This window comes from Schistocerca cancellata, chromosome 4, assembly GCF_023864275.1.
Source record: "Schistocerca cancellata isolate TAMUIC-IGC-003103 chromosome 4, iqSchCanc2.1, whole genome shotgun sequence".
NCBI lineage: Eukaryota > Metazoa > Arthropoda > Insecta > Orthoptera > Acrididae > Schistocerca > Schistocerca cancellata.
Window position 1 is genome coordinate 540,120,646 of NC_064629.1, and position 23,393 is coordinate 540,144,038.

At 38.9% G+C, this 23,393-nt stretch overlaps 1 protein-coding gene across 1 annotated transcript in view; it reads right to left on the minus strand.

Annotated features, from left to right (window-relative positions):
- The window catches only part of LOC126184314 (E3 ubiquitin-protein ligase UBR4-like), a 128,402-nt gene that overhangs the window by 97,611 nt on the left and 7,398 nt on the right, over nucleotides 1-23,393 (minus strand). The window contains exon 2 of the mRNA XM_049926690.1: nucleotides 11,584-11,681. Within this exon, the coding sequence (XP_049782647.1) occupies nucleotides 11,584-11,681 (98 nt within the window). The remainder of the gene's footprint in view (nucleotides 1-11,583; nucleotides 11,682-23,393) is intronic.

A 23,393-nucleotide genomic window follows, 5' to 3' on the forward strand; every position in this document is an offset into this window, starting at 1 on the left:
AGTAAGAAGAACACAGAAGAAAAAAAAATCAGGACATGGAAACTGAAGGCCAGTGATAAAGTGGTAACGTTCCAAGACAATGTCAAGACTATTTCCAAGGTCAGACACAAAAACAGCCAAAGAGGAATGGAAAGATCTGAAAGGAAATCTTGTTCCAATAACCTGGAAGGTCTGTGGGTGAACCAGTGGCACAAGAAAATGGAAGGAAACTCGATGGTGGAATGACAGAACTAGAACTGTGGTCCTGAATAAGAACAACATGTTTAGGAAACACTTTAGAGACACGACTGATCATAATAAGGAACAATCCAGAATCAATAAGAATCAAGCAAGGCTAGTTGTTCCAGAGGAACAAGAGAAGTGGCCAACACAAAGAATGATGAACTGAGAGAGATAATTAATGGAAATAAGAAAATGATATATGGGATGATGAAAACTAGAACATTCGAAATATCTAACAGGTAATAATGGAAATTTCATTGTGGATGTTATATGATTAAAGAAACTTTGAAGTCTTACTTTGATGAGATGTTAAATGTAAATTATATACAGTGTACACAAGAAGACAGTGTTGTGTTACATTCATCTGACTCACGCAATGGGACAGACATAACTTGCAATGATGTTGAATATACATCTACATCTATATGCTGCAAACCACTGAAGTGCATGGCACAGAATACCAGTTATTAGGTTTTCTTCCCATTCCATTCACATATGCAGCACAGGAAGAATGATTGTTTAAATGCCTCTCTGCATGCCATCATTAATCTAATCTTGCCCTCACAATTCATATGTGAGTGATACATAGGGGGTTGTACTGTATTCCTCGAGTCATCATTTAAGGCTGGTTCTCGAAACTTTGTAAGTAGGCTTTCCAGGGACAGTTTATGTTTATCTCAAGAGTCTGTCATGTCAATTCTTTCCACATCTCAGTAACATACTCCCGTGGGTCAAACGAACTTGTGACCATTCATGCTGCCATTCTCTGTATACATTCAAAATGGCCTTTTAGTCCTATTTGGTATGGTTCCCCTGACCAATAAACTCAAGTCAGCTACCGGCTTTACTCACGACTGAGCCTATGAGACCCTTACATTTCATATTCCTACAAAGTGTTACACTCAGGTATTTGCACGAGTTGGCTAATTCCAACTGTGACTTTCTGATATTATATAGGACACTATGTTCTTTCGTTTTGTGAAATGAACAATTTTACATTTCTTAACAGTTAAAGCAAGCTGCCAACCTTTGAATCACTTAGAAATCTTATCAAGAGCCTACTGAATATTGATGCAGCTTCTTTTAGACAGTGCTTCATTACAGATGGCTGCATCATCTGCAAATAGTCTGAGGTTACTATTAATATTGTCTGCTAGGTTATTAATATACAACATTAACAGCAAGTGCCCCAACACACTTCCCTGAGGCACATCCAAAATTACTTTTACATCCAATGATGACTCTCCTTATAAAATGATATGCGCTGCAATCTCCCTACTAAAAAATCCTCAATCCGGTCATAAATTTCACTTGATACCCTGTCTTACTTTTGAAAATATGTGTGAATGTTGTACTGAGTCAAATGCTTTCCAGACATCAAGAATTACGGATCTATCTGACTGCATTGATCCAACGCTGAAAAGTATGTCATGTGAGAAGAGTGTAAGTTTTGTTTCACATGATCATTGTTTTTGGAATCCATGCTGGTTGGCATGGAGGAGGTCATTCTGTTCGAAATATATCATTATCACTATGTTTATGCTTCGAATACGTTCTAAGATTCCATACAAACAATGTGAAGGATACCGGACGGTAGTTTTGTGGATCACTTCGACTACCCTTCTTGTAAACAGTTATGACCTGTGCTTTTTTACTACTGTGGAGCACAGGTTTTTGTTTGTATATAATCTGGTAGGGATTTCACCAGGCCCTGGAGCTTTGTTCCGTTTTAACAACTTCAACTGTTCCTCAACACGACTGAGCCTAACAATTATTTCACTCATATTTCAGTGGTATGTTGATTCAATTTGGGCGATTCTCATATTTTTTGCTTCATAAAGGCACATTTGAAAATGGAGTTAAGCATTTCTGCTTTTGCTTTGCAACCCTAATTTTCAGTTCCTGTCTCATCCATGAGTATCTGGATACTAACTTTGGTGCCGCTAACAGCCTTTACATATGCTACAAATTTGTTACGGTTTTGTGGTAGATTGTTCAACAATACTTTGCTAGGGTATTCACTGAAGGTGATATGCACTGCTCTCTTGACAGCTAAACACATTTTATTTGGCATCTTCCTACTTATAGCCCTATGCTCTGTATCACACCTACTATGCAATAGTCTTTTTCTTCAGAAACTTCTTTACAGTGACTTTATACCAAGGAGAGCCCCCCCTCCCCATTATGAACTGTTCTACTGCAAATTGCGAGCTTTGTTGAAACTCTGTCCACAACGCTGGTCTTCTCAACCTTCTCTGCCAGACACTGGGATGATCCAAATATGATGTCACAGCCCAGACAACAGCCATCATTTGTTCCAACATGAACCATAATTTGCAGTTGCCAGCATTTGTTTCCTCAATGGCTGCCGCGATAGCCTCTTCAATATGTTAAATTAGGCTCCCAGCCATACACAGAGAGTGCACCTGGTGTTCCTTCCTGCCATTTCACTAAGAGATACCAGTATTCGCCGTATGTTTGAACAGCCAACAATTAATAGGCCCCTACCCTTTCTGCATTTGTCTCCTCATGATGCACGAAAAAGGAGGTTTCCCCAAAACGTGAACCTCGAACTTGTCAGTTAGGAGGATTGGTTAATACTCTGAGCAATCCCTGGTTCCTGTCTTCCCTGTACAGGATGCACAGATCTATAATTTGACAAGCTGCTCACAGTCAAGCGGTCAAGGGATGGAGAAATGATCAAATCCATGGAAGTTGCGGGAAAACAATCGATCTACAGACTCTTTTGTAAGGAATGGAAAGGAGGGAAGATACCTGCTGATTGGAAAATGAACATCACAATCCCAAATGTGAAGAGAGGATATAGATAGAAATGCTGTAATTTGAGGTATCAGCTCAACATTTCCAGTGGTTTAACTTAATGAAAGAATTATAGAGCATATGATCACAACCCTCACGGAAGAAAAACTCCTGGAACAAGAGTATAGATTCACAAGGTGTATATGCAGACAAAGAAAATAAATTCCCCAATTTCCCAGTTAAAAATACATTTTTGTCGGGTGAAAATACACTACACCCTGGGTGAACATACATTTTTTTCTGTGTTAAGTGATAGTATACTTTTCATTGGTGCTATAAAACTTATAAATCCTTTGAATGATAAAAGTTTTACATACTAGCTTATAACTTCCCAGCACTTTAAGAAATGAAACCCAGCAGAAAACACCGCATCTTGGAAAGACTTCTGATGTGTGACAACATGTACACTGCATATTTTCATATTATGTATAAATACAAATTCCACCAAATACAGCACGGTAGCTTCCATAGCACTGAAATTGAGATTGCATTGTGTGAAGCGCTTTTGTTAGTCAATCATAGCTTATGTCACACGCTCTCGCCAGCAAATGACAGCAGATATTCAGAGCACAGGACATGTGTAGTAGTCAGCCAATAGCAACATCACTGTTAAAAAGCATGAACACACAAATATGCAAAGTTTATGGTTTAAATTAATATACATACAGTATTGCTACAAGGAAAGCTAAGCTTTCACATGCAATATTGGTCATCAAAAATGTTTTGCTTTTTTTTTCCTGAGGGTGTGATTAAGCAGGATCCAAAACAGCACAGCTTAAATCACAGCAGCCGAATATTTTTGACAAGCATGATTATAAATTTCACTGTTGTGCACTGAACAGTTTGTGGTTACCTGGCTGAATACATATTCCATTGAGCACTCCAACCTTTCAAGAGAACAGCCAATTATGTGTGACATTGCTCAAGAACTCACCTTACACTGTTCTGAAGGATAATTACACTTTCTTACACCATTATTGCATAATTTGTAATCTACGAAAGAACTAAAATAAATATGAAAGACCAATCTCAAAGCCTGGTCTTTTTTTAGCATGTGTTACCCTTCAAGATACATCAAACACAAATGAACCGGTAAAATTTTAAATAACGGCATGAATGGCTGCTCTTCTGGGCCTGAAAATTATTCTATGGACTTGCCCCCAAAGCTAAGTTTTGAATGAGGGTCAAACACACTGTGATTGTTCTCACATGTAACATAATTCGTCTCGTGTAAAACGAAACTTACTTCAAAAGTACAACACTTCTCAAACCATTATTCACAATATTATCCCAAGCTGTTAGAAGCGCCAACAGTTGTGATGCCATGTTCATAGAATGCAATTTATTGTTGAGAAGTATTGTACAGTCTTCGTCCTAAAGCCTTTAATACATTTTGCTGTTGGCAGACGCTTGTGTGTGCACTGTGTTCTATTGTTGAACATGGCGCATTTTCTTTGCAACTACTCTTTCATTTTGGCATTCTTCTCTCATTTATGTTTTACTGCTGCAGTAGCAGGCTTAAGTAAAATTCTTTGTTAGACTATCAGTTCTTACCTGCAAAATTACAAAAATTTAATTGAAAACTAAAAACAACAAAAAATTCCCACTTTTTCCTGGATGCAAAAATTACAGGGTTTTTCCTGAATTTCCCAGTTGTCTCAGGCTATGTACACCATGGATTCAGAAAGGGAAGATCAACAACTGATTTAATATTTGCTCACTGCCAATTAATGGAAAAATACTACAAACACAACTGAGGGCTGTGGTTAGCCTTTCTGGATATAATGAAAGCTGATACTACCAAGAATGAGGGAAAGCACACACACACACACAAATTGCTCAAAATAATTAGGGGACCATGTGTGTCAATGTCTGATATGTTAAATATACAATGAAGTGCCAAAGAAACTGGTATAGGCACCTATATTCAAGTACAGAGATATGTAAACAGGCACAATACGGTGCTGTGGTCAGCAACATCTATATAAAACAATAAGAGTCTGGCACAGTTGTTAGATCAGTTACTGCTGCTACAGTGGCAGGTTAACCAGATTTAATTGAGTTTGAATGTGGTGTTATAGATGGCACACGAGCGATGGGACACAGCATCTCCGAGGTAGTGATGAAGAGTGGATTTCCCATACATCCATTTCATGAGTGTACCATGAACATCAGGAATCTGGTAAAATATCAAATATCTGACATTGCTGCGGCCGGAAAAAGATCCTGGAAGAATGGAACCAAAATTGACTGAAGAGAATCGTCCAGTGTGACAGAAGTATGACCCTACCATAAATTGCTGCAGATTTCAATGCTGGGTCGTCTACAACCATTCAACAAAACATTATCAATATGGGTTTTCGGAGACTACTGTTTTCATCTGCTGCTGCTTGCGCTTCACAGTTGAAAGCTGGTGTCAACTCTACTACAGAATATTGATTTTTAACAGCACACACAAATACAGACATGCACTGTATTTTACAGACTATAAAACTCACTTTTTTCTTAGAAAAATTGCCTCCAAAATTCAGATGCGTCATACTCAAAATTAATATAAAGATGTCCAGTGTTTGATTTAAAATTCCTGCCAGTCTTAAAAATGGCCTATATTTGATGCTACAGGAAACCTCTGTCTATCTGGCAATACTGGATTCAACTGGCAGCAGCAGTGCACCGATGTGATGAACATGAGTTGCAAGGATTCACAAGCTTTCTAACACTGCCCCCTCACACTCTGCCATCAAAAACCCAGAAAACTGTGTAGCCCATGTGTCATTGCAGTCTACAGTGCCAATGAACTTGAACTGAAAGTGATGTGTGTTACTGGTAATAATACAATACTTTCATTAGTAGCTAGTTTCATAATGGAAAAAATAAAAGGTATCATACAGTATAGGCTAGAAACTGCAAGTAATAGCATATGCAGAACATGGAAAAAGAGCAGCTAAGTGGCATTTCGACCCTCCATCAACAGAAAAAAACTATTCATGGCTGGTGGGCTAGTAAAGCAGAACTGAGAAAGACTAAATGTGCAAACAGATGATTGAATGCAAAATGACAAACTATAAGAAGACATATTTAAATGGACTCAAGGACAATGTCAAAACAGCATTGGAATTAATACAAAAATGATTCAAATATACGCTTGTAAGCTAGCACTACAATGGAACTTAACAGACTTTAAGGGTTGGTGCTACAGGTTTATGAAGCGTCATGGACTTGGAATGCAAACAAAAACCAAATCATAATTTTCAAGCACAAAACAATGCCAAAACCTTCTGAAATACCGCCAGTATTGTTCACGTAAATGACAAGGGTTGGATGGACGAGGCTAGTATGAACTTATGGATTAACAGAGGGTGGGAGAGAAGGAAAGGTACTTTATTAAAGAGGAGTTCTCTTCCTGTGCTAGATCAGTTTAGAAGCCATTTGAAAAATTCTGTGAAAGAGAAATAGAGACAGGGAAATATAGAGCTTGCTGTTATTCCAGGATGACTTGCTTCACAACTGCAACCTCTTGACGTCTCAATAAACAAACAATTTAAAGTTTATATGAGAGAGGAATTAAACAAATCAATTATAGATGAAACCCAACATGTATTAACACTGAAGGAAGCTTTAAAACAATCTACAATCAATCAAGTGTGTCAGTAGATAAAACATTCATGGTCTAGAGCGAGAGAAGACATTATCCTCAAATCTTTCAAGAAGTGCAACATAAGTAATGCTCTTGATGGCAGTGAAGATCATATCATATATGAAGAGAACAACTATGATGAAGAGGAAGAAGAAAAAGAAGAAGGAGGAGGGGGAGAGGGGGAGGGAGGAGGAGGAGGAGGAGGAGGAGGAGGGGGTTCAAATGACAATTTTCAAAGATTTTTAAGGGTCATATAAACTAAGAATTTTTGTAGTCTGGTTTTGCAATCTAATAATAAAAATGGTAAAAACATTATTTTCAAAAAATTGTTTAAAAATTAAAGTGCCCCTAATAGTCTGTGAAATATGGTACACACAGTTTCTAAGCAGCCTGTTACAGTAACTAAATACCTGGGGCAGCAGATGGACCATTAGTTTATATCTCATCTGAAACCTTTGCTACACAGATATCCTGAATAATTTGACCTCTGATTGTGCATGTGTTTAAGACAATTTTGGCTTTGTTCCTTGGTACCGATTTAAGGTCTCATTACTTGTATCATAGTCCGCAATGGTATTTGTGGCCTCTGGACCGGCGATGAACTGTTATCAGCTGCACAGCTAGCCACTCAGCACTCAGTCTGTTTCCATATTTCGTACTGTGTAATGTTCCGTCACAACTGCATGTTCTATTGTGTTTTATGTGTGAAGTTATGAATGACTGGGAAGTGTGTGTATGTAACACAGAAAAATTGCATAAAAATTACTGGAAAGAAGCTGTTAGTGACGAAAGAATGGATTCATTAATTATCAATCTGGCACCCACATCTAGTGATTCCATTTCTGAAGACAGTGGCAGAGAAACATCTGAATAAAAAGGTATGTGAATGGAATGTAAATTTATTTTGTACGTTTCTTACTACATTTACCTTCTTGTCAAGCTGTTTGTAAAGTAGAAAGTAGTTCTGAACATTATTATAGAATCCAGTCTGCTGTGCAAGAATCTGTATCACCGGTTTCTCTTCATCTCACTATGGCTGCAAAAGATTGAATACATATTCCATTCTGTAATGTGTATCACGAACGGCTGAAAGCAAGGGGAAACTACAGCTGTAATTTTTCCCGAGGGCATGCAGCTTTACTGTATGGTTAAATGATGATGGCGTCCTCTTGGGTAAAATATTACGGAGGTAAAATAGTCCCCCATTCGGATCTCAAGGCAGGGACTACTCAAGAGGACATCGTTATCAGGAGAAAGAAAACTGGCGTGCTACGGATCGGAGCGTGGAATGTCAGATCCCTTAATCGGGCAAGTAGGTTAGAAAATTTAAAAAGGGAAATGGATAGGTTGAATTTAGATATAGTGGGAATTAGTGACGTTTAGTGGCAGGAGGAACAAGACTTTTGGTCAGGTGAATACAGGGTTATAAATACAAAATCAAATAGGGGTAATGCAGGAGAATGTTTAATAATGAATTAAAAAATAGGAGTGCGGGTAAGCTACTACCAACAGCATAGTGAACGCATTATTGTGGCCAAGATAGACACAAAGCCCATGCCTACTACATCAGTACAAGTTTATATGCCAACTAGCTCTGTAGATGATGAAGAAATTGATGAAATGTATGATGAGATAAAAGAAATTATTCAGGTAGTGAAGGGAGATGAAAATTTAATAGTCATAGGTGACTGGAATTCGACAGTAGGAAAAGGGAGAGAGGGAAACGTAGGTGAATATGGATTGGGGGAGAGAAAATAAAGAGATAGCCGTCTGGTAGAATTTTGCACAGAGCGTAACTTAATCATAGCTAACACTTGGTTCAAGAATCATAAAAGAAGGTTGTATACATGGAAGAATCCTAGAGATACTAGAAGGTATCAGATAGATTATATAATGGTAAGACAGAGATTTAGGAACCAGGTTTTAAATTGTAAGACATTTCCAGGGGCAGATGTGGACTCTGACCACAATCTACTGGTTATGAACTGTACATTAAAAATGAAGAAACTGCAAAAAGGTGGTAATTTAAGGAGATGGGACCTGGATACACTGACTAAACCAGAGGTTGTACAGAGTTTCAGGGAGAGCATATAGTAAACAATTGACAGGAATGGGGGAAAGAAATACAGTAGAAGAAGAATGGGTAGCTCTGAGGGATGAAGTAGTGAAGGTAGCAGAGGATCAAGTAGGTAAAAAGACGGGGGCTAGTAGAAATCCTTGGATAACAGAAGAAATATTGAATTTAATTGATGAAAGGAGAAAATATAAAAACGCAGTAAATGAAGCAGGCAAAAGGGAATACAAACATCTCAAAAATGAGATCGACAGGAAGTGCAAAACGGCTAAGCAGGGATGGCTAGAGGACAAATGTAAGAATGTAGAGGCTTATCTCACTAGGGGTAAGATAGATACTGCCTACAGGAAAATTAAAGAGACCTTTGGAGAAAAGAGAGCCACTTGCATGAATATCAAGAGCTCAGATGGAAACCCAGTTCTAAGCAAAGAAGGGAAAGCAGAAAGGTGGAAGGAGTATATAGAAGGTCTATACAAGGGCGATGTACTTGAGGACAATATTATGGAAATGGAAGAGGATGTAGATGAAGATGAAATGGGAGATACGATACTGCGTGAAGATTTCAACAGAGCACTGAAAGACCTGAGTCAAAACAAAGCTCCGGGAGTAGACAACATTCCATTGGAACTACTGACGGCCCAGACAAAACTTTACCATCTGGTGAGCAAGATGTATGAGACAGGCGAAATACCCTCAGACTTCAAGAAGAATATAATAATTCCAATCCCAAAGAAAGCAGGTGTTGACAGATGTGAAAATTACCGAACTATCAGTTTAATAAGTCACAGCTGCAAAATACTAACGCGAATTCTTTACAGACAAATGGAAAAACTGGTAGAAGCCGTCCTCGGTGAAGATCAGTTTGGATTACACAGAAATGTTGGAACACGTGAGGCAATACTGACCTTACGACTTATCTTAGAAGAAAGATTAAGGAAAGGCAAACCTACGTTTCTAGCATTTGTAGACTTAGAGAAAGCTTTTGACAATGTTGACTGGAATACTCTCTTTCAAATTCTAAAGGTGGCAGGGGTAAAATACAAGGAGCGAAAGGCTATTTACAATTTGTACAGAAACCAGATAGCAGTTATAAGAGTCGAGGGGCATAAAAGGGAAGCAGCGGTTGGGAAGGGAGTGAGACAGGGTTGTAGCCTGTCCCTGAAATCTGTACATTGAACAAGCAGTAAAGGAAATGAAAGAAAAATTCGGAGTAGGTATAAAAATCCACGGAGAAGAAATAAAAACATTGAGGTTTGCCGATGACATTGTAATTCTGTCAGAGACAGCAAAGGACTTGGAAGAGCAGTTGAACAGAATGGACAGTGTCTTGAAAGGAGGGTATAAGATGAACATCAACAAAAGCAAAACGAGGATAAGGGAATGTAGTCGAATTAGGTCGGGTGATGCTGAGGGAATTAGATTAGGAAATGAGACACTTAAAGTAGTAAAGGAGTTTTGCTATTTGGGGAACAAAATAACTGCTGATGGTCGAAGTAGAGAGGATATAAAATGTAGACTGTTAATGGCAAGGAAAGCGTTTCTGAAGAAGAGAAATTTGTTAACATCGAGTATAGATTTAAGTGTTAGGAAGTCATTTCAGAAAGTATTTGTATGGAGTTTAGCCATGTATTGAAGTGAAACATGGACGACAAATAGTTTGGACAAGAAGAGAATATAAGCTTTCAAAATGTGGTGCTACAGAAGAATGCTGAAGATTAGATGGGTAGATCACATAACTAATGAGGAAGTATTGAATAGGACTGGGGAGAAGAGAAGTTTGTGGCACAACTTGACAAGAAGAAGGGACTGGTTGGTAGGACATGTTCTGAGGCATCAAGGGATCACAAATTTAGCATTGGAGGACAGCGTGGAGAGTAAAAATCGTAGAGGGAGACCAAGAGATGAATACATTAAACAAATTCAAAAGGATGTAGGTTGCAGTAGGTACTGGGAGATGAAGAAGCTTGCACAGGATAGAGTAGCATGGAGAGGTGCAACAAACCAGTCTCAGGACTGAAGACAACAATAACAATGTGTATCACATATTTATCAGGTACACTTACTACGTTTATCACGAGACGGTTTGTAGCACACTATGAACCAGACTGTAGCAACATAGATTAAACTTTCACTATTGCAGCTGTCTGTAACATAGTTACCGTTTACACACTTCCAGCTGAGTTGACAATGCAGCATTCCTGGTATGCTGTGCGACTAGAAACCATTAATCCTGTCGCCAACTGCAGTAATGTTCACTCCACCATGTTTTTGGCTGTCAACTTAGCATCAGGGTTTCCATACACTATGTTGTTCACAACTTTGAACTGCTTAGTTTATGTCAGGCTGTGACACAAAACCAACAACTCCGATTTCCAAAATTTGCTATCTTTGAGCAACATCTATTGTGCTGGTGGTACCACACACACACACACACACACACACACACACACACACACACACACACAGCATAAATATTTTAAGAATGTTAAGTACCGCCAAGAGCTGCTGATACAATAAATCTTTATTCTCCACCAGTTTTGACCAACCAATCACCACCAGGTAAAATAATACAATTACATTACTCTGTGGAACTGTGCCACCCCATGGAAACAAACCCTCATGTCATGTGTGATTTACCAAATATACAGCTTTTATCATCATAAATACTACAGTACAAATAATTTCTTATGCTTCAAACATCTTTCACCAAGATAGAGCATCGTAATGTAAAACTTCTACAGCATAATATGGTACACAAAATCGCCTTTCAAGAAAAGCATACCTCTAATTGGAGCAAAAAAGTAATTGTATTTTTGTTATCGACACTAACCTGTTGATATGGCAGTAGAAAAGCCATCTGCTGCCAATACGGTGAATGATGTCAGGAAAGGTTCATCGTCTGGATCAGGGTTCATGAAGACTATCTCACTGAAAAAAATGAACAAGAAAGGGTAAATTAAGAAAAACTATTGCAGAAATTACCACTATTCATTAGATTTTTTGTAAAGGTTTAGTGAGGACAGTCTCAAAAACAGTGTTTTAACGGTAAGTTTCAAACGTATCCCTTGAAATATACTGTCTGACAAAATAGTGAAGCTCTCAGAAGGGAAAGAGCACACAAAATGGAACTTACAGGTTTGAGATGGTATCTGTCATTATCGCAGAGACAAATAACCTGGCAGAACGAGTTCAGTTACTACCCCCCCATGGCCTAGATGTACGCGCTGATTTGGTTGGGAAGGATGCAATAAGGCCACTGAATTGTCTCCTGAGACAAGATGCCCCACAAATGTTGTAATTGATCCTGGTTATCGAGGATACTAGCACTAGGTCAGAGTAGAAGTACAAGCTAGCCCACACTCACTATCACGGACAAAACTGGTGATCCTGCTGGCTACAGGAGTACCGAAACATAATGCAGACAGTTCAGACACTTGCCACGCGTGGACGAGCATTTCTCTGTTGAAAAATGGCATCACAATACTGTCGCACAAGATGATGATGCAGCACGTCTGTGACGTACGACTATGCCATCAAAGTTTCCTCACTCACTGCCAGTTGTGACCTCACATCATACCCAATGGCTCCTCACACCATCATGCCAGGATTAACAACGTTGGGCCTCACCAAGATGTAAGGAAAATGGTTCCTTTCTCTAGGTCACCCCCCTGCACTCTGATGTTGGTCATCCAGAGTAGTATACAACCATGTTTGATGATTGAACACAATGTGATGCCATTTGTCAGCAGTCCACATATCCCAGTCACAGCACCCCTTCAAATGCTGCAATCTGTGCAGTGATGTCAACAGCAGCCTACACAAGGGGTGGCAATTCACTAGTCCTGCTGCTGCTAGTTTCCAACCAATGGTGAGATGACACAGAATTACTTGTTCTTTGATGACAGGCGTAAAAGCGAAGGTGTTACAATGTGTTTGGTGCACAATACAACAATCCTTCCTTGCTGTGGTCAGATGTGGTAAACAAAAACCTTGACAACTAGTATGCCTGGTTCCACATTCCCATGCAGTTCAACATCGAGCCATTGTAAAATCTAAATGCTCCTAAAAATCCAGATATTGCACAATTTGACCAGCTGGTCCACATAATGACACATAATTAGGCACCTTTCAAACTACACTATGTGATCAAAAGTATCTGGACACCCCCAAATACATAAGTTCTTCATATTAGGTGCATTGTGCTGCCACCTACTGCCAGGTACTCCACATCAGCAACCTCAGTAGTCATTAGACATCATGAGAGTAGAATGGGGTGCTCCACTGAACTCAGAGACTTTGAACGTTGTCATGTGATTGGGTATCACTTGCATCATACGCCTGTACGCGAGATTTCCACCCTCCTAAGCATCCCTAGGTCCACTGTTTCCTATGTGACAGTGTAGTGGAAACGTGAAGAGATACATACAGCACAAAAGCTTACAGGCCGACATCGTCTGTTGACTGACACACTGCCAACAGTTGAAGAAGGTCGTAATGTGTAAAAGGCAGACATCTATCCAGACCAACACACAGAAATTCCAAACTGCATCAGGATCCCCTACAAGTAATATGACAGTTAGTCGGTAGGTGAGAAAACTTGGATGGTCGAGAAGCTGCTCATAAGCCACACATCACGACGGTAAACGCAAAACGGCGCCTCGCTTGGTGTAAGGAGCGTACACAATGAACGACTGAACAGCAGAAAAACATTGTGTGGAGTGACAAATCACGGTACACAATGTGGCGATCCGATGGCAGGGTGTGGGTATAGCGAATGCCTGGTGAACGTCATCTGCCAGCGTGTGCAGAGCCAACAGTAAAATTATGTGGCAGTGGGGTCATTCCATGTCAATTCAACCAATTTTAGAAAATGTTCCAGCTGATAGTCTCAGATTTGGCAGAAATTTAGCACACCAATGCTACCAAGTGTGGAACATTCATGTACAAAATTTTAAGTTCCCCTGCCAATTAGTTCCAGAATTATGGATTGTGAAAGAAGGTGTTGTGAACCAGAAACTGCAACCCTCATCTGGCAATCTATCTTCAGACCCAGCTCCAGGTCTTAATAACTTTGGAACTATTCCACACAGTCCACTGAAATTTTTACAACCCAATAACGTCCATTTAGAGAACACACTCTATGAATCAAAACCCCAACAACATATTTCTGAGGGAGAATAAAAAATTCCAAATTGTTATTAAAAAAATGTAATACGTTAAAAGGTACATGTTGTAGGTGCCCTCTATGCCAAACATAATTCACTCGAAATGGGTATAAATTTTTTTGTGCTAAGCTTAATGTGGCCTAAACACACACAGAACTCATCTTTCCCATATCAGTCACAAAAACTGAGTTACATGCACACGAAAATACAAAAATTTGAAAAGTTACCTGAAAAACATGGATTTTCGAAGTGTGGTAGCACAAAAGGGACAAGTGATATCCAAGCCAAATTTCAAACATTGCATAAGTAGACCATAATATAATATGTGGCAAAATTTCAACTTGTTATTGCAAGGCATTTGTGTACAATAAAAGGTCACATATGTATTTGGTTACGTTTCTTTTAACACTATTTAGCAAGTAATAGTGATGATGAGACAGACAAAAAAATTTGTACCCTTTTTGAGTGAATTATGTTTGGCATAGAGAGCACCTACAGTATGTACCTTTTAACGTATTACATTTTTTTAATAACATTTTGGAATTTTTTATTTTCCCCTCAGAAATATGTTGTTGGTGTTTTGATTCATGGAGTGTGTTCTCTAAATGGATGTTACTGGGTTGTAAAAATTTCACTGGAATGTGTGGAATCATTCCAAAGTTATTAAGACGTGAAGTTGGGTCTGAAGATACATTGCCAGATGCGGGTTGCAATTTCCGGGTCACGCCATTTTCTTTCACAAGTCATAATTCTGGAACTAATTGGCAGGGGAAACTAATACTTTGTACACAAGTGTTCCACACATGGTAGAATTAGTGTACTGAATTTCAGTCAAATCTGAGACTATGAGCTGGAGCCCCTGGTTGAACTGACATGGAATGACCCAGTGGTGTTATGGTATGGTCGTGTTTTTCATGGACGGGGCTTGCAGCCCTGGTTGTTTAGTGTGGCACTATCACACACCTGTTCATAATGCACAGTCTGTGGCGGAATAGTTACACAACAATAACATCCCTATAATGGACTGACCTGCATAGAGTCCTCACCTGAATTCTATAGAACACCTTTGGGATGTTTTGGAGTGCTGACTTCATGTCAGGCCTCATCTACTGACATCAATACCTCTCCTCTGTGCAGCAATCTGTGAAGAATGGTCTGCCATTCCCCAAGAAAGCTTCCAGCATCTGACTGAACGTATGCCTGCGAAAGTGGAAGCTGTCATCAAGGCTAAGGGTGGGCCGACACCATACTGAATTCCAGCATTACCGATGGTGGGCGCCACGAACTTGTAAGTCATTTTCAGCAAGGTGTCCGGATACTTTTCATCACATAGTGTATATCACTTGTTGATAATTCTGTTTCACATAAGCATATGGCATATTTATGTTTTTCACGGTGATCACTAAACATCTGATGCTGTTCATACCCCCTATATGCCTTACCGGGTCTGATAACACTAAACTTGCACACCACTAATGCACCCTGGTGGCCGTTGTACCTGTCACAGGCAATTGAAACTCATCATTTACATATCCACTGGGGGTGCATACATGTACATAGTTACAATGACATGTGACTACACCTTCTGGATGCTTCACTCCTTTTGTCAGTTAGTGTATTACTATGTCTCTCTATTCTCTACACATTAATGCACCAGTATTACTCCAGACTGAAAGATATACTATTTGGAAAAGGATGGAATTGTTTCCCCCTTACTGGACGCAACTTATTTCCTTGATTGGACATGAAATCATGACCTGCTGCATAAGACAGCAATCGGTTTGATGTTTAAAATTTCTAAGTTCTAAATATTGGAATTACTCCGAAACAAGTATTCAGATTTTGAATAGTGAAAAGTCGCTAAATCCATCTATTTTACAAATACAATAATAGCAGAAATCGATATACTTCAATTCAAAAAAGCAAAGCTGATAAAGATCTCTCTGTAATTAATACACTACTGGCCACTAAAATTGCTACACCAAGAAGAAATGCAGATGATAAATGAGTATTCATTGGACAAATATATTACACTAGAACTGACATGTGATTACATTTTCACGCAATTTGGGTGCATAGATCCTGAGAAATAAGTACCCAGAACAACCACCTCTTGCCGTAATAACGGCCCTGATACACCTGGGTATTGAATCAAATATAGCTTGGATGGCATGTACAGGTACAGCTGCCCATGCAGCTTCAACACAATACCACAGTTCATCAAGAGTAGTGACTGGCGTATTGTGACGAGCCAGTTTCTCGGCCACCATTGACCAGATGTTTTCAATTGGTGAGAGATCTGGAGAATGTGCTGGCCAGGGCAGCAGTCGAACATTTTCTGTATCCAGAAAGGCACCTTGTGTGAATGCTTTGAAAAGCTAATCATTTGCATATCACAGCATCATCTTCCAGTCAGTTAAATTTCGCGTCTGTAGCACGTCATCTTCGTGGTGTAGCAATTTTAATGCCAGTAGTGTACAACTGTGAAACTCTTGCCATTTAGTGAGGACTTTCTCACAATTAACATGAGTGAAAACAGAATTACAAAAGTGTAAATGGTTCCAGAAGTATTTTAGGTGAACAACTCAGCTAAATCATCCTGAATATGTACTAGCTAAGTTAATACCATATTTAATTCTTGTACTCTACCGTATATGCTACTCTATTTGTTTATGAATAAAAAATATGCATGGCTTGCCCAGTATCTGTTGCACAACATTCTGACATAGATAAAAGGGCTAATTCAGGAGAATATGCAATCACAATTACGTATTTTTGTGTGCAAACCTAGCCACCAATTTCTGCCATCTCTATATTTCATACCAACTGGTTTTTTGGGCATAATGTGTGAACATATTTTTTTTTATTTTCATTAATAGTTCTTTAAAGAAAATTGTATTTTTATTGTGCAAAAATATTTTTTATTGCTGAAATTGTCCTGCCTTTATGTAAAATGTTTTGCTGTATAATTAACATTTTGTGGTTATCCACCCCATACCTCTGTTGAAACGATACAAGATTTCTGGACACACACACACACACACACACACACACACACACACACACACACACACACACCCCTGGTGAGTTCTATAAAACCATTTTTGGTTATCATTATCATCTAATAGCGCAGCTATTGCTTCCAAAAGAGGATATGTTACGAGACAATATGACCCCACCCACTAGGCTATTAATGTGCAAAGTGAATTTGATGAGCATGAAGATACAATAGAACATCCCTCTCTGACTTCTATAATGCAAATTGAATACTACTGTACCACTGCGGTTCATACTGAAAAATAGTTTAGCAGAAAATTTTCTACGGGCAGAATGTATAAAGTCCCAATGACTACCATTCAAATGTATATATGTCAATCACCGAAACTTAGGAAGTTTTAGAGACCAAAGCTGGTGCCATACCATATTCTATGAAAGAAAAACATTTGAAATCCCTGTAACAATATGGGCCATACTGTTGCATACATCGACGTTCGTGAATGGTGAGATAGAATAAATATTTAATATAGTAACTGAAAGGTGATGAAGCAAACTCAACATAATTCCCATGGTCAAAGAAAAAGTCACAATATTGTCTCAGAACATACTCAATGTTGCTCCCATTCATCAAATACTAAAAAGATTATTCTGATAGTGAATATTCTCAGTGCCATACCAACTATGGAATGAGGACTATTCACTCTATAGATTTGATGTTCAGCAGTTGATACAAGTGTAAGTCAGGTTTCAAAACTTTTGATGTTTAACAGAAAAATGAAATATATAAAAACTGGATCTAAAATTGGCTTCACTGGTATGAAGGTAGCCACTAGAGGCATAAGGTAATAGCAGCCAGCTCAAATAGCTTCAAATGACTTTATGAAATAGCACTGTATAAGTAAGACATTAGTTGACAATCAGATAGGAAAAGAATATTTAGGGAATAAACGTGAGAGAGGGAGGTATTAACAAAGAACACAATGAACAGATGGATAAGGCACAGTAAAACCACAAATTTAAAACAATATGCATGGCATGGTCTGATAAATACAGTACAATACAATAAATGAAGCATTAATGTTGGATAACACAAAAAGGCCACACAAAAATTTCTTGTATAGGTGTATATATATATGTCTGTGATATTCTCTGTATGTGGAAAGATTCCACTAGACAACTTCATAAGATCTTGGACAATAAGAATCAATAGCAACTAGCAAAGAGGTCAATGTGGAATTAGTAAGTTTCAGTATTAATTTCCTGGATATCAGCTTACAGATAGAAAACAGCAACCATAAATTTGAAATTTAGAGGAAATGATGTCTTCACTAACACACTCCCACCTTCCTCTCAACATCCTACAAACATACAGCATTCCATGACATGATCCACTGTCTCCTTTCTATCCCCACTATATAAGAAGACTGTGAGCAGGAACTCAATACAATGAGAACAATAGGCACAAATAATGAATTTGTTTCCACCATTACTGACAAAATTCTCAATAAAAACAGAAGAAGCAAACCAGACCGCTACTGTACCCAGTGAACACCATAGATCAAAAAGGAATTGGTGCAATTTACCTTTTATAGGTGAAACTTCAAACAGAACAAGCAACGTTTTAAAAGAAAAGAACTTTCCTCTACTTTTCTATGTCCCAGAGACAGTAGGTAGTTGTGTCTACATTTCAAAAGATAAACAAATAGACACCATGAAACAAAGGAAGGGATTTGTAAGATCATTTGCTGAGAGTGGCAGCATTGTTATTTTGGACAGACAGGGAGGTCAATCTGCTCAGAGAATACTACAGAATTTTGCAATTAAAGAAGACAGATTCATCCATTGCCAAACACTGCATAAATTAAAGTCACAGATACACAATCTATAGATACAGAAGTCCTATACACAGAAGGAAAGGGTGAAAAACTAACTCAGCTAGAAATTTCAGAAATTAAGAAACACGCATGTATCCCCACATTTATTGCCGAATGAACAAACTCAGTTCAATTACTAGGCCCTTCTAGACAATTCTGCAACCCCTACACCGAAGAACCTTGGTGCCCTCATTCACATAAATTCCATTCCTGTGCATAACTGTACTCCTAAGTATGGTTAACCATAGTTATCATCAGTGCTGTCCTAATGAATTTTGTAAATTCATAAATAATTTTGTCAAAATTGTCAACAGAGGTAACTTTTACTGTTTAAGTAAAAAGTCAATAGTTTAAAAAGTAGACATGTTTCTCTTTGCTTGGTTCTCATCTTTGAGATCAGTTACTTATTAGAAAATGGGTTTACAACCCAAAACCTAGGCTGCACTGTAATGATAAAAGTTTGTGAAACAAGGATAAAAAAGTGTTTCATTTAAGTTAATACATATTAGAACAGAGTAATGTGGAAAGTGTATCTAACATAAACTGAAGAGAATGTGGGGGAAAATTTTTGAACACCTAGAGGATACAGCTAATCTACTGCCTACACTAAACTTGTCCATCCTCTTCTGGAGTATTGCTGTGTAGTATAGGATCGTTACCAGATAGGACTGATGGACATCAAAAAAGTTCAGAGAAGTGCAGCTTGTTTCGTATAGGGAAGAAAGTGTCATGGGGAAATACGGAAGTGTCTGATCCCGCCTGTCTGCTTTGACCCATGACGTCACAAACATGGCGAAAACGACCATAAACCATGATTCCAATATGGCGCATATAAAGTCGTTACGTACACATTATGAGGACGAAAATACATCGAAAAACAAACACACACTCACGTCCCACAAAAAGCCTAATGACACTAACGGGACAAGCGTGGGAAATAGGGGGTTTTTGGGTGGGGACAAACTAAATATAAACGAAGTTAGACACCCACCCCCATACAAAACCACACAAAACGACGAAAAAAAGACATCACAAAACACAATATCATCTGGAATCGGACACTTCCCTTGACCTACATAGCTCCACAGCAGCTCCCGATCCCATAAATTGGGATAGAACACTTCCCTTGACCTGTTATCCTTACAACATCTCCACATACAGCTGTCCCTGGTCCGAGACGCCGGAACTTTAAGTAAGCCTCATTTCTTCACGACATACTGAACACTTCACGACTTCATCCAAAAATCCGAATAGTTGAAGAAATTTTATTAGAGACAATCCACTGTCCCCCATCATAGCCAACAACCGAAAACTGTTGACCCTGTCAGTCATATCCATACCTACCAAAGACATAAAAAAAGCAATTTACCAAAATTCACGCACGATGCCACACTCGCAAACTAAACCGAAAACATCACCTAACACACCACCAGAGCACCACCGATCGCATCAAAATGACACCTACAAACACGCCACTCTCACAAACTAAATTCTGCGCCGTCATGACGTGACACACCACAACAGCCTTACATCACGGGTCAAAGCCAGCGCGTGGGATCGGACGCTTCTGTCGATCCTGTCAAGGCTGTGATACGCATGTTGGGGACAGCAATTATTAAAACAGAGAAATTTTTCTTGAAGCAATATTTTTTCATGAAATTTCAGGCACTAACTTCTCCTCCAAATGCGAGAAGAATCAGAGCTTGAACTTAACCTTGTGGCGTACAGAGTTCACTAAAGTTGATAGCAGTTGATGGTCACTTCATTGGTGTTATCAGTCAGTCCTTCAGTCCTGACAGTGCACATGCACATAGCCCACTGCAGTGGGTACTCCCCACAGGTTTTGTGTTCTGCATGCATTTGCAGTGTCATGATTGATTGGCAATGCCAAAGAAGGGACCATTAAAAGCTGTCCACTGTAGTGGAAATATTGCATCATAGGGTTAAATGTGAATTGCAGAGTAGTCCTGTAGATGTAGGAAGAGAAAGATAAGGAAGGAATCTGTGATTTTGTTGTAGAAATCATCTCAGCTTCAGATGCAAATAATTCGGGTATACAATGAGAATCTTAAAACAAACTGCTCTAATAGGTATTTAAAGGAATTGTTTCTAAACACACACACACACACACACACACACACACACACACACACACACACACAAATATATAGGACACGATTGTGGTAATACATCCTGAGCAGAGAGAGAACATGAGAACCACTCTATTTAACACAAATGTAAAATTCAAAAAGGGGAATGGAAAAAAGACATTGCGAAGAAGAAGAAGAAAAAAAAAAGAAGAAAAATTCTGGACAATGATATGTTTCTCTGAAAATCTGAAGTCAGCAAAGAACGTTATAAAAAGGAATGTTTTATGAAAATAAACTCAAAAGATTAAGACGAGATCCATGAAAGATTCAGGTCAACAGAAGCGCCTGATCCCACCCGGCAGCTTTTGTGGTGTGTGACGTCACAGAGTTTAGTTTGTGAGTGTGGGGCATTTATGTTGTTGTGGTCTTCAGTCCAGAGACTGGTTTGATGCAGCTCTCCATGCTACATGCAAGCTTCTTGATCTCCCAGTACCTACTGAAACTCACATTCTTTTGAATCTGCTTACTGTATTCATCTCTTGGTCTCCCTCTACGATTTTTACCCTCCACGCTGCCCTTCAATACTAAATTGGTGATCCCTTGATGCCTCAGAACATGTCCTACCAACCGATCCCTTCTTCTGGTCAAGTTGTGCCACAAACTTCTCTTCTCCCCAAACCTATTCAATACTTCCTCATTAGTTATGTGATCTACCCATCTAATCTTCAGCATTCTTCTGTAGCACCACATTTGGAAAGCTTCTATTCTCTTCTTGTCCAAACTATTTATCGTCCATGTTTCATTTCCATACATGGCTACACTCCATACAAATACTTTTGTTTTGCTTTTGTTGATGTTCGTCTTATATCCTCCTTTCAAGACACTATCCATTCCATTCAACTGCTCTTCGAAGTCCTTTGCTGTCTCTGACAGAATTACAATGTCATCAGCGAACCTCAAAGTTTTTATTTCTTCTCCATGGATTTTAATACCTACTCCAAATTTTTCTTTTGTTTCCTTCACTGCTTGCTCAATATACAGATTGATTAACATCGGGGAGAGGCTACAACCCTGTCTCACTCCCTTCCCAACCACTGCTTCCCTTTCATGTCCCTCGACTCTTATAACTGCCATCTGGTTTCTGTACAAATTATAAATAGCCTTTCGCTCCCTGTATTTTACCCCTGCCACCTTTAGAATTTGAAAGAGAGTATTCCAATCAACATTGTCAAAAGCTTTCTCTAAGTCTACAAATGCTAGAAACATAGATTTGCCTTTCCTTAATCTTTCTTCTAAGATAAGTCGTTAAGGCCAGTATTGCCTCACGTGTTCCAGTATTTCTACGGAATCCAAACTGATCTTCCCCGAGGTCGGCTTCTACTAGTTTTTCCATTCATCTGTAAAGAATTCGTGTTAGTATTTTGCAGCTGTGGCATTTATAGGGGTCGTTTTGTTGCGGTCGGTGGTGCCCTCTGGTGGTGTGTTTATGGGTTGCATGTTATGTAGTGTATTGGGTTCATTTTCGTGTTACTGCTTGACCTGTGAGGTATTGTTTTTGGCTGTGCTTCAACAGGAATTAGTTTCAGTGAGTTAACAATTTAGTTTCTGCTCTTTGTAAGTTATAGAAGTGCTGTTTGCTGTATATCTGACCTAGAGTACAGTGCCGGAATTTTTTTTGTGGTAAGTAGTCGTTCTTTTCGGTGTATTTTTTGCGTCTTATGATGGTTGGTGGGGTACTTCTGAGTGGTTTGGTTGGTGGTATCGGTGATTTGCCTTTGTGAGTTGCTGTTGACCTATATAGGTGAAGTGTTCGATTCCAATGTGTGGCTGTAGCTATGGATGTTTTGATATTGTGAGCTGCTGTTGACCTATACAGGTCAAGGGAAGTGTTCATTCCAGTTTTGTTTGTTTTTGTGGTACCAATAGTTTTGGCGGTGGTGTAATTTTTGGAGTTTTATAATTTGGTGTCAACAACTGCAGTTGAGCTATATAGGTGAAGGGAAGTGACCGATTCTAGAGGGTATTGTGTGTAGTGGAATTTTGTGTTGTCGTTTTATTTTGTTGTTTTGTGTCGTTTGGTACGGTGATGTGTGTTTATATTTAGTTTGTCCCCACCCAAAAACCCCCAACTTCCCACGCTTGTCCTGTCAGTTTGACTATATTTTTGGAGGAAGATGTGTGTGATGGTTTTTTGATCTATTTTTGTGTTTGTTGTCATGTTCACGCAATGACATCATAGGTGTGATATTGGAGTAGTTGTGAATGGTCGTTTCAACCCTACTGGTGACATTGTGGGTCAAAGTAGACGGGTGGAATCGGATTCTTCTGTATTTCCAAAGATTCTGCACTACAGGTAAAAAGAACATGCAAGATACTTTGATTTTAAGTTTGATTGAAAATAAAAAGATATATAGGACAGCTAGTGAAACTAAGCCTTGTTGGAACTGTAGCTCTTCATACATTTAACATCTAAAATGCAACAAGAATAACACTGTAGTCTATAAATTATTATCC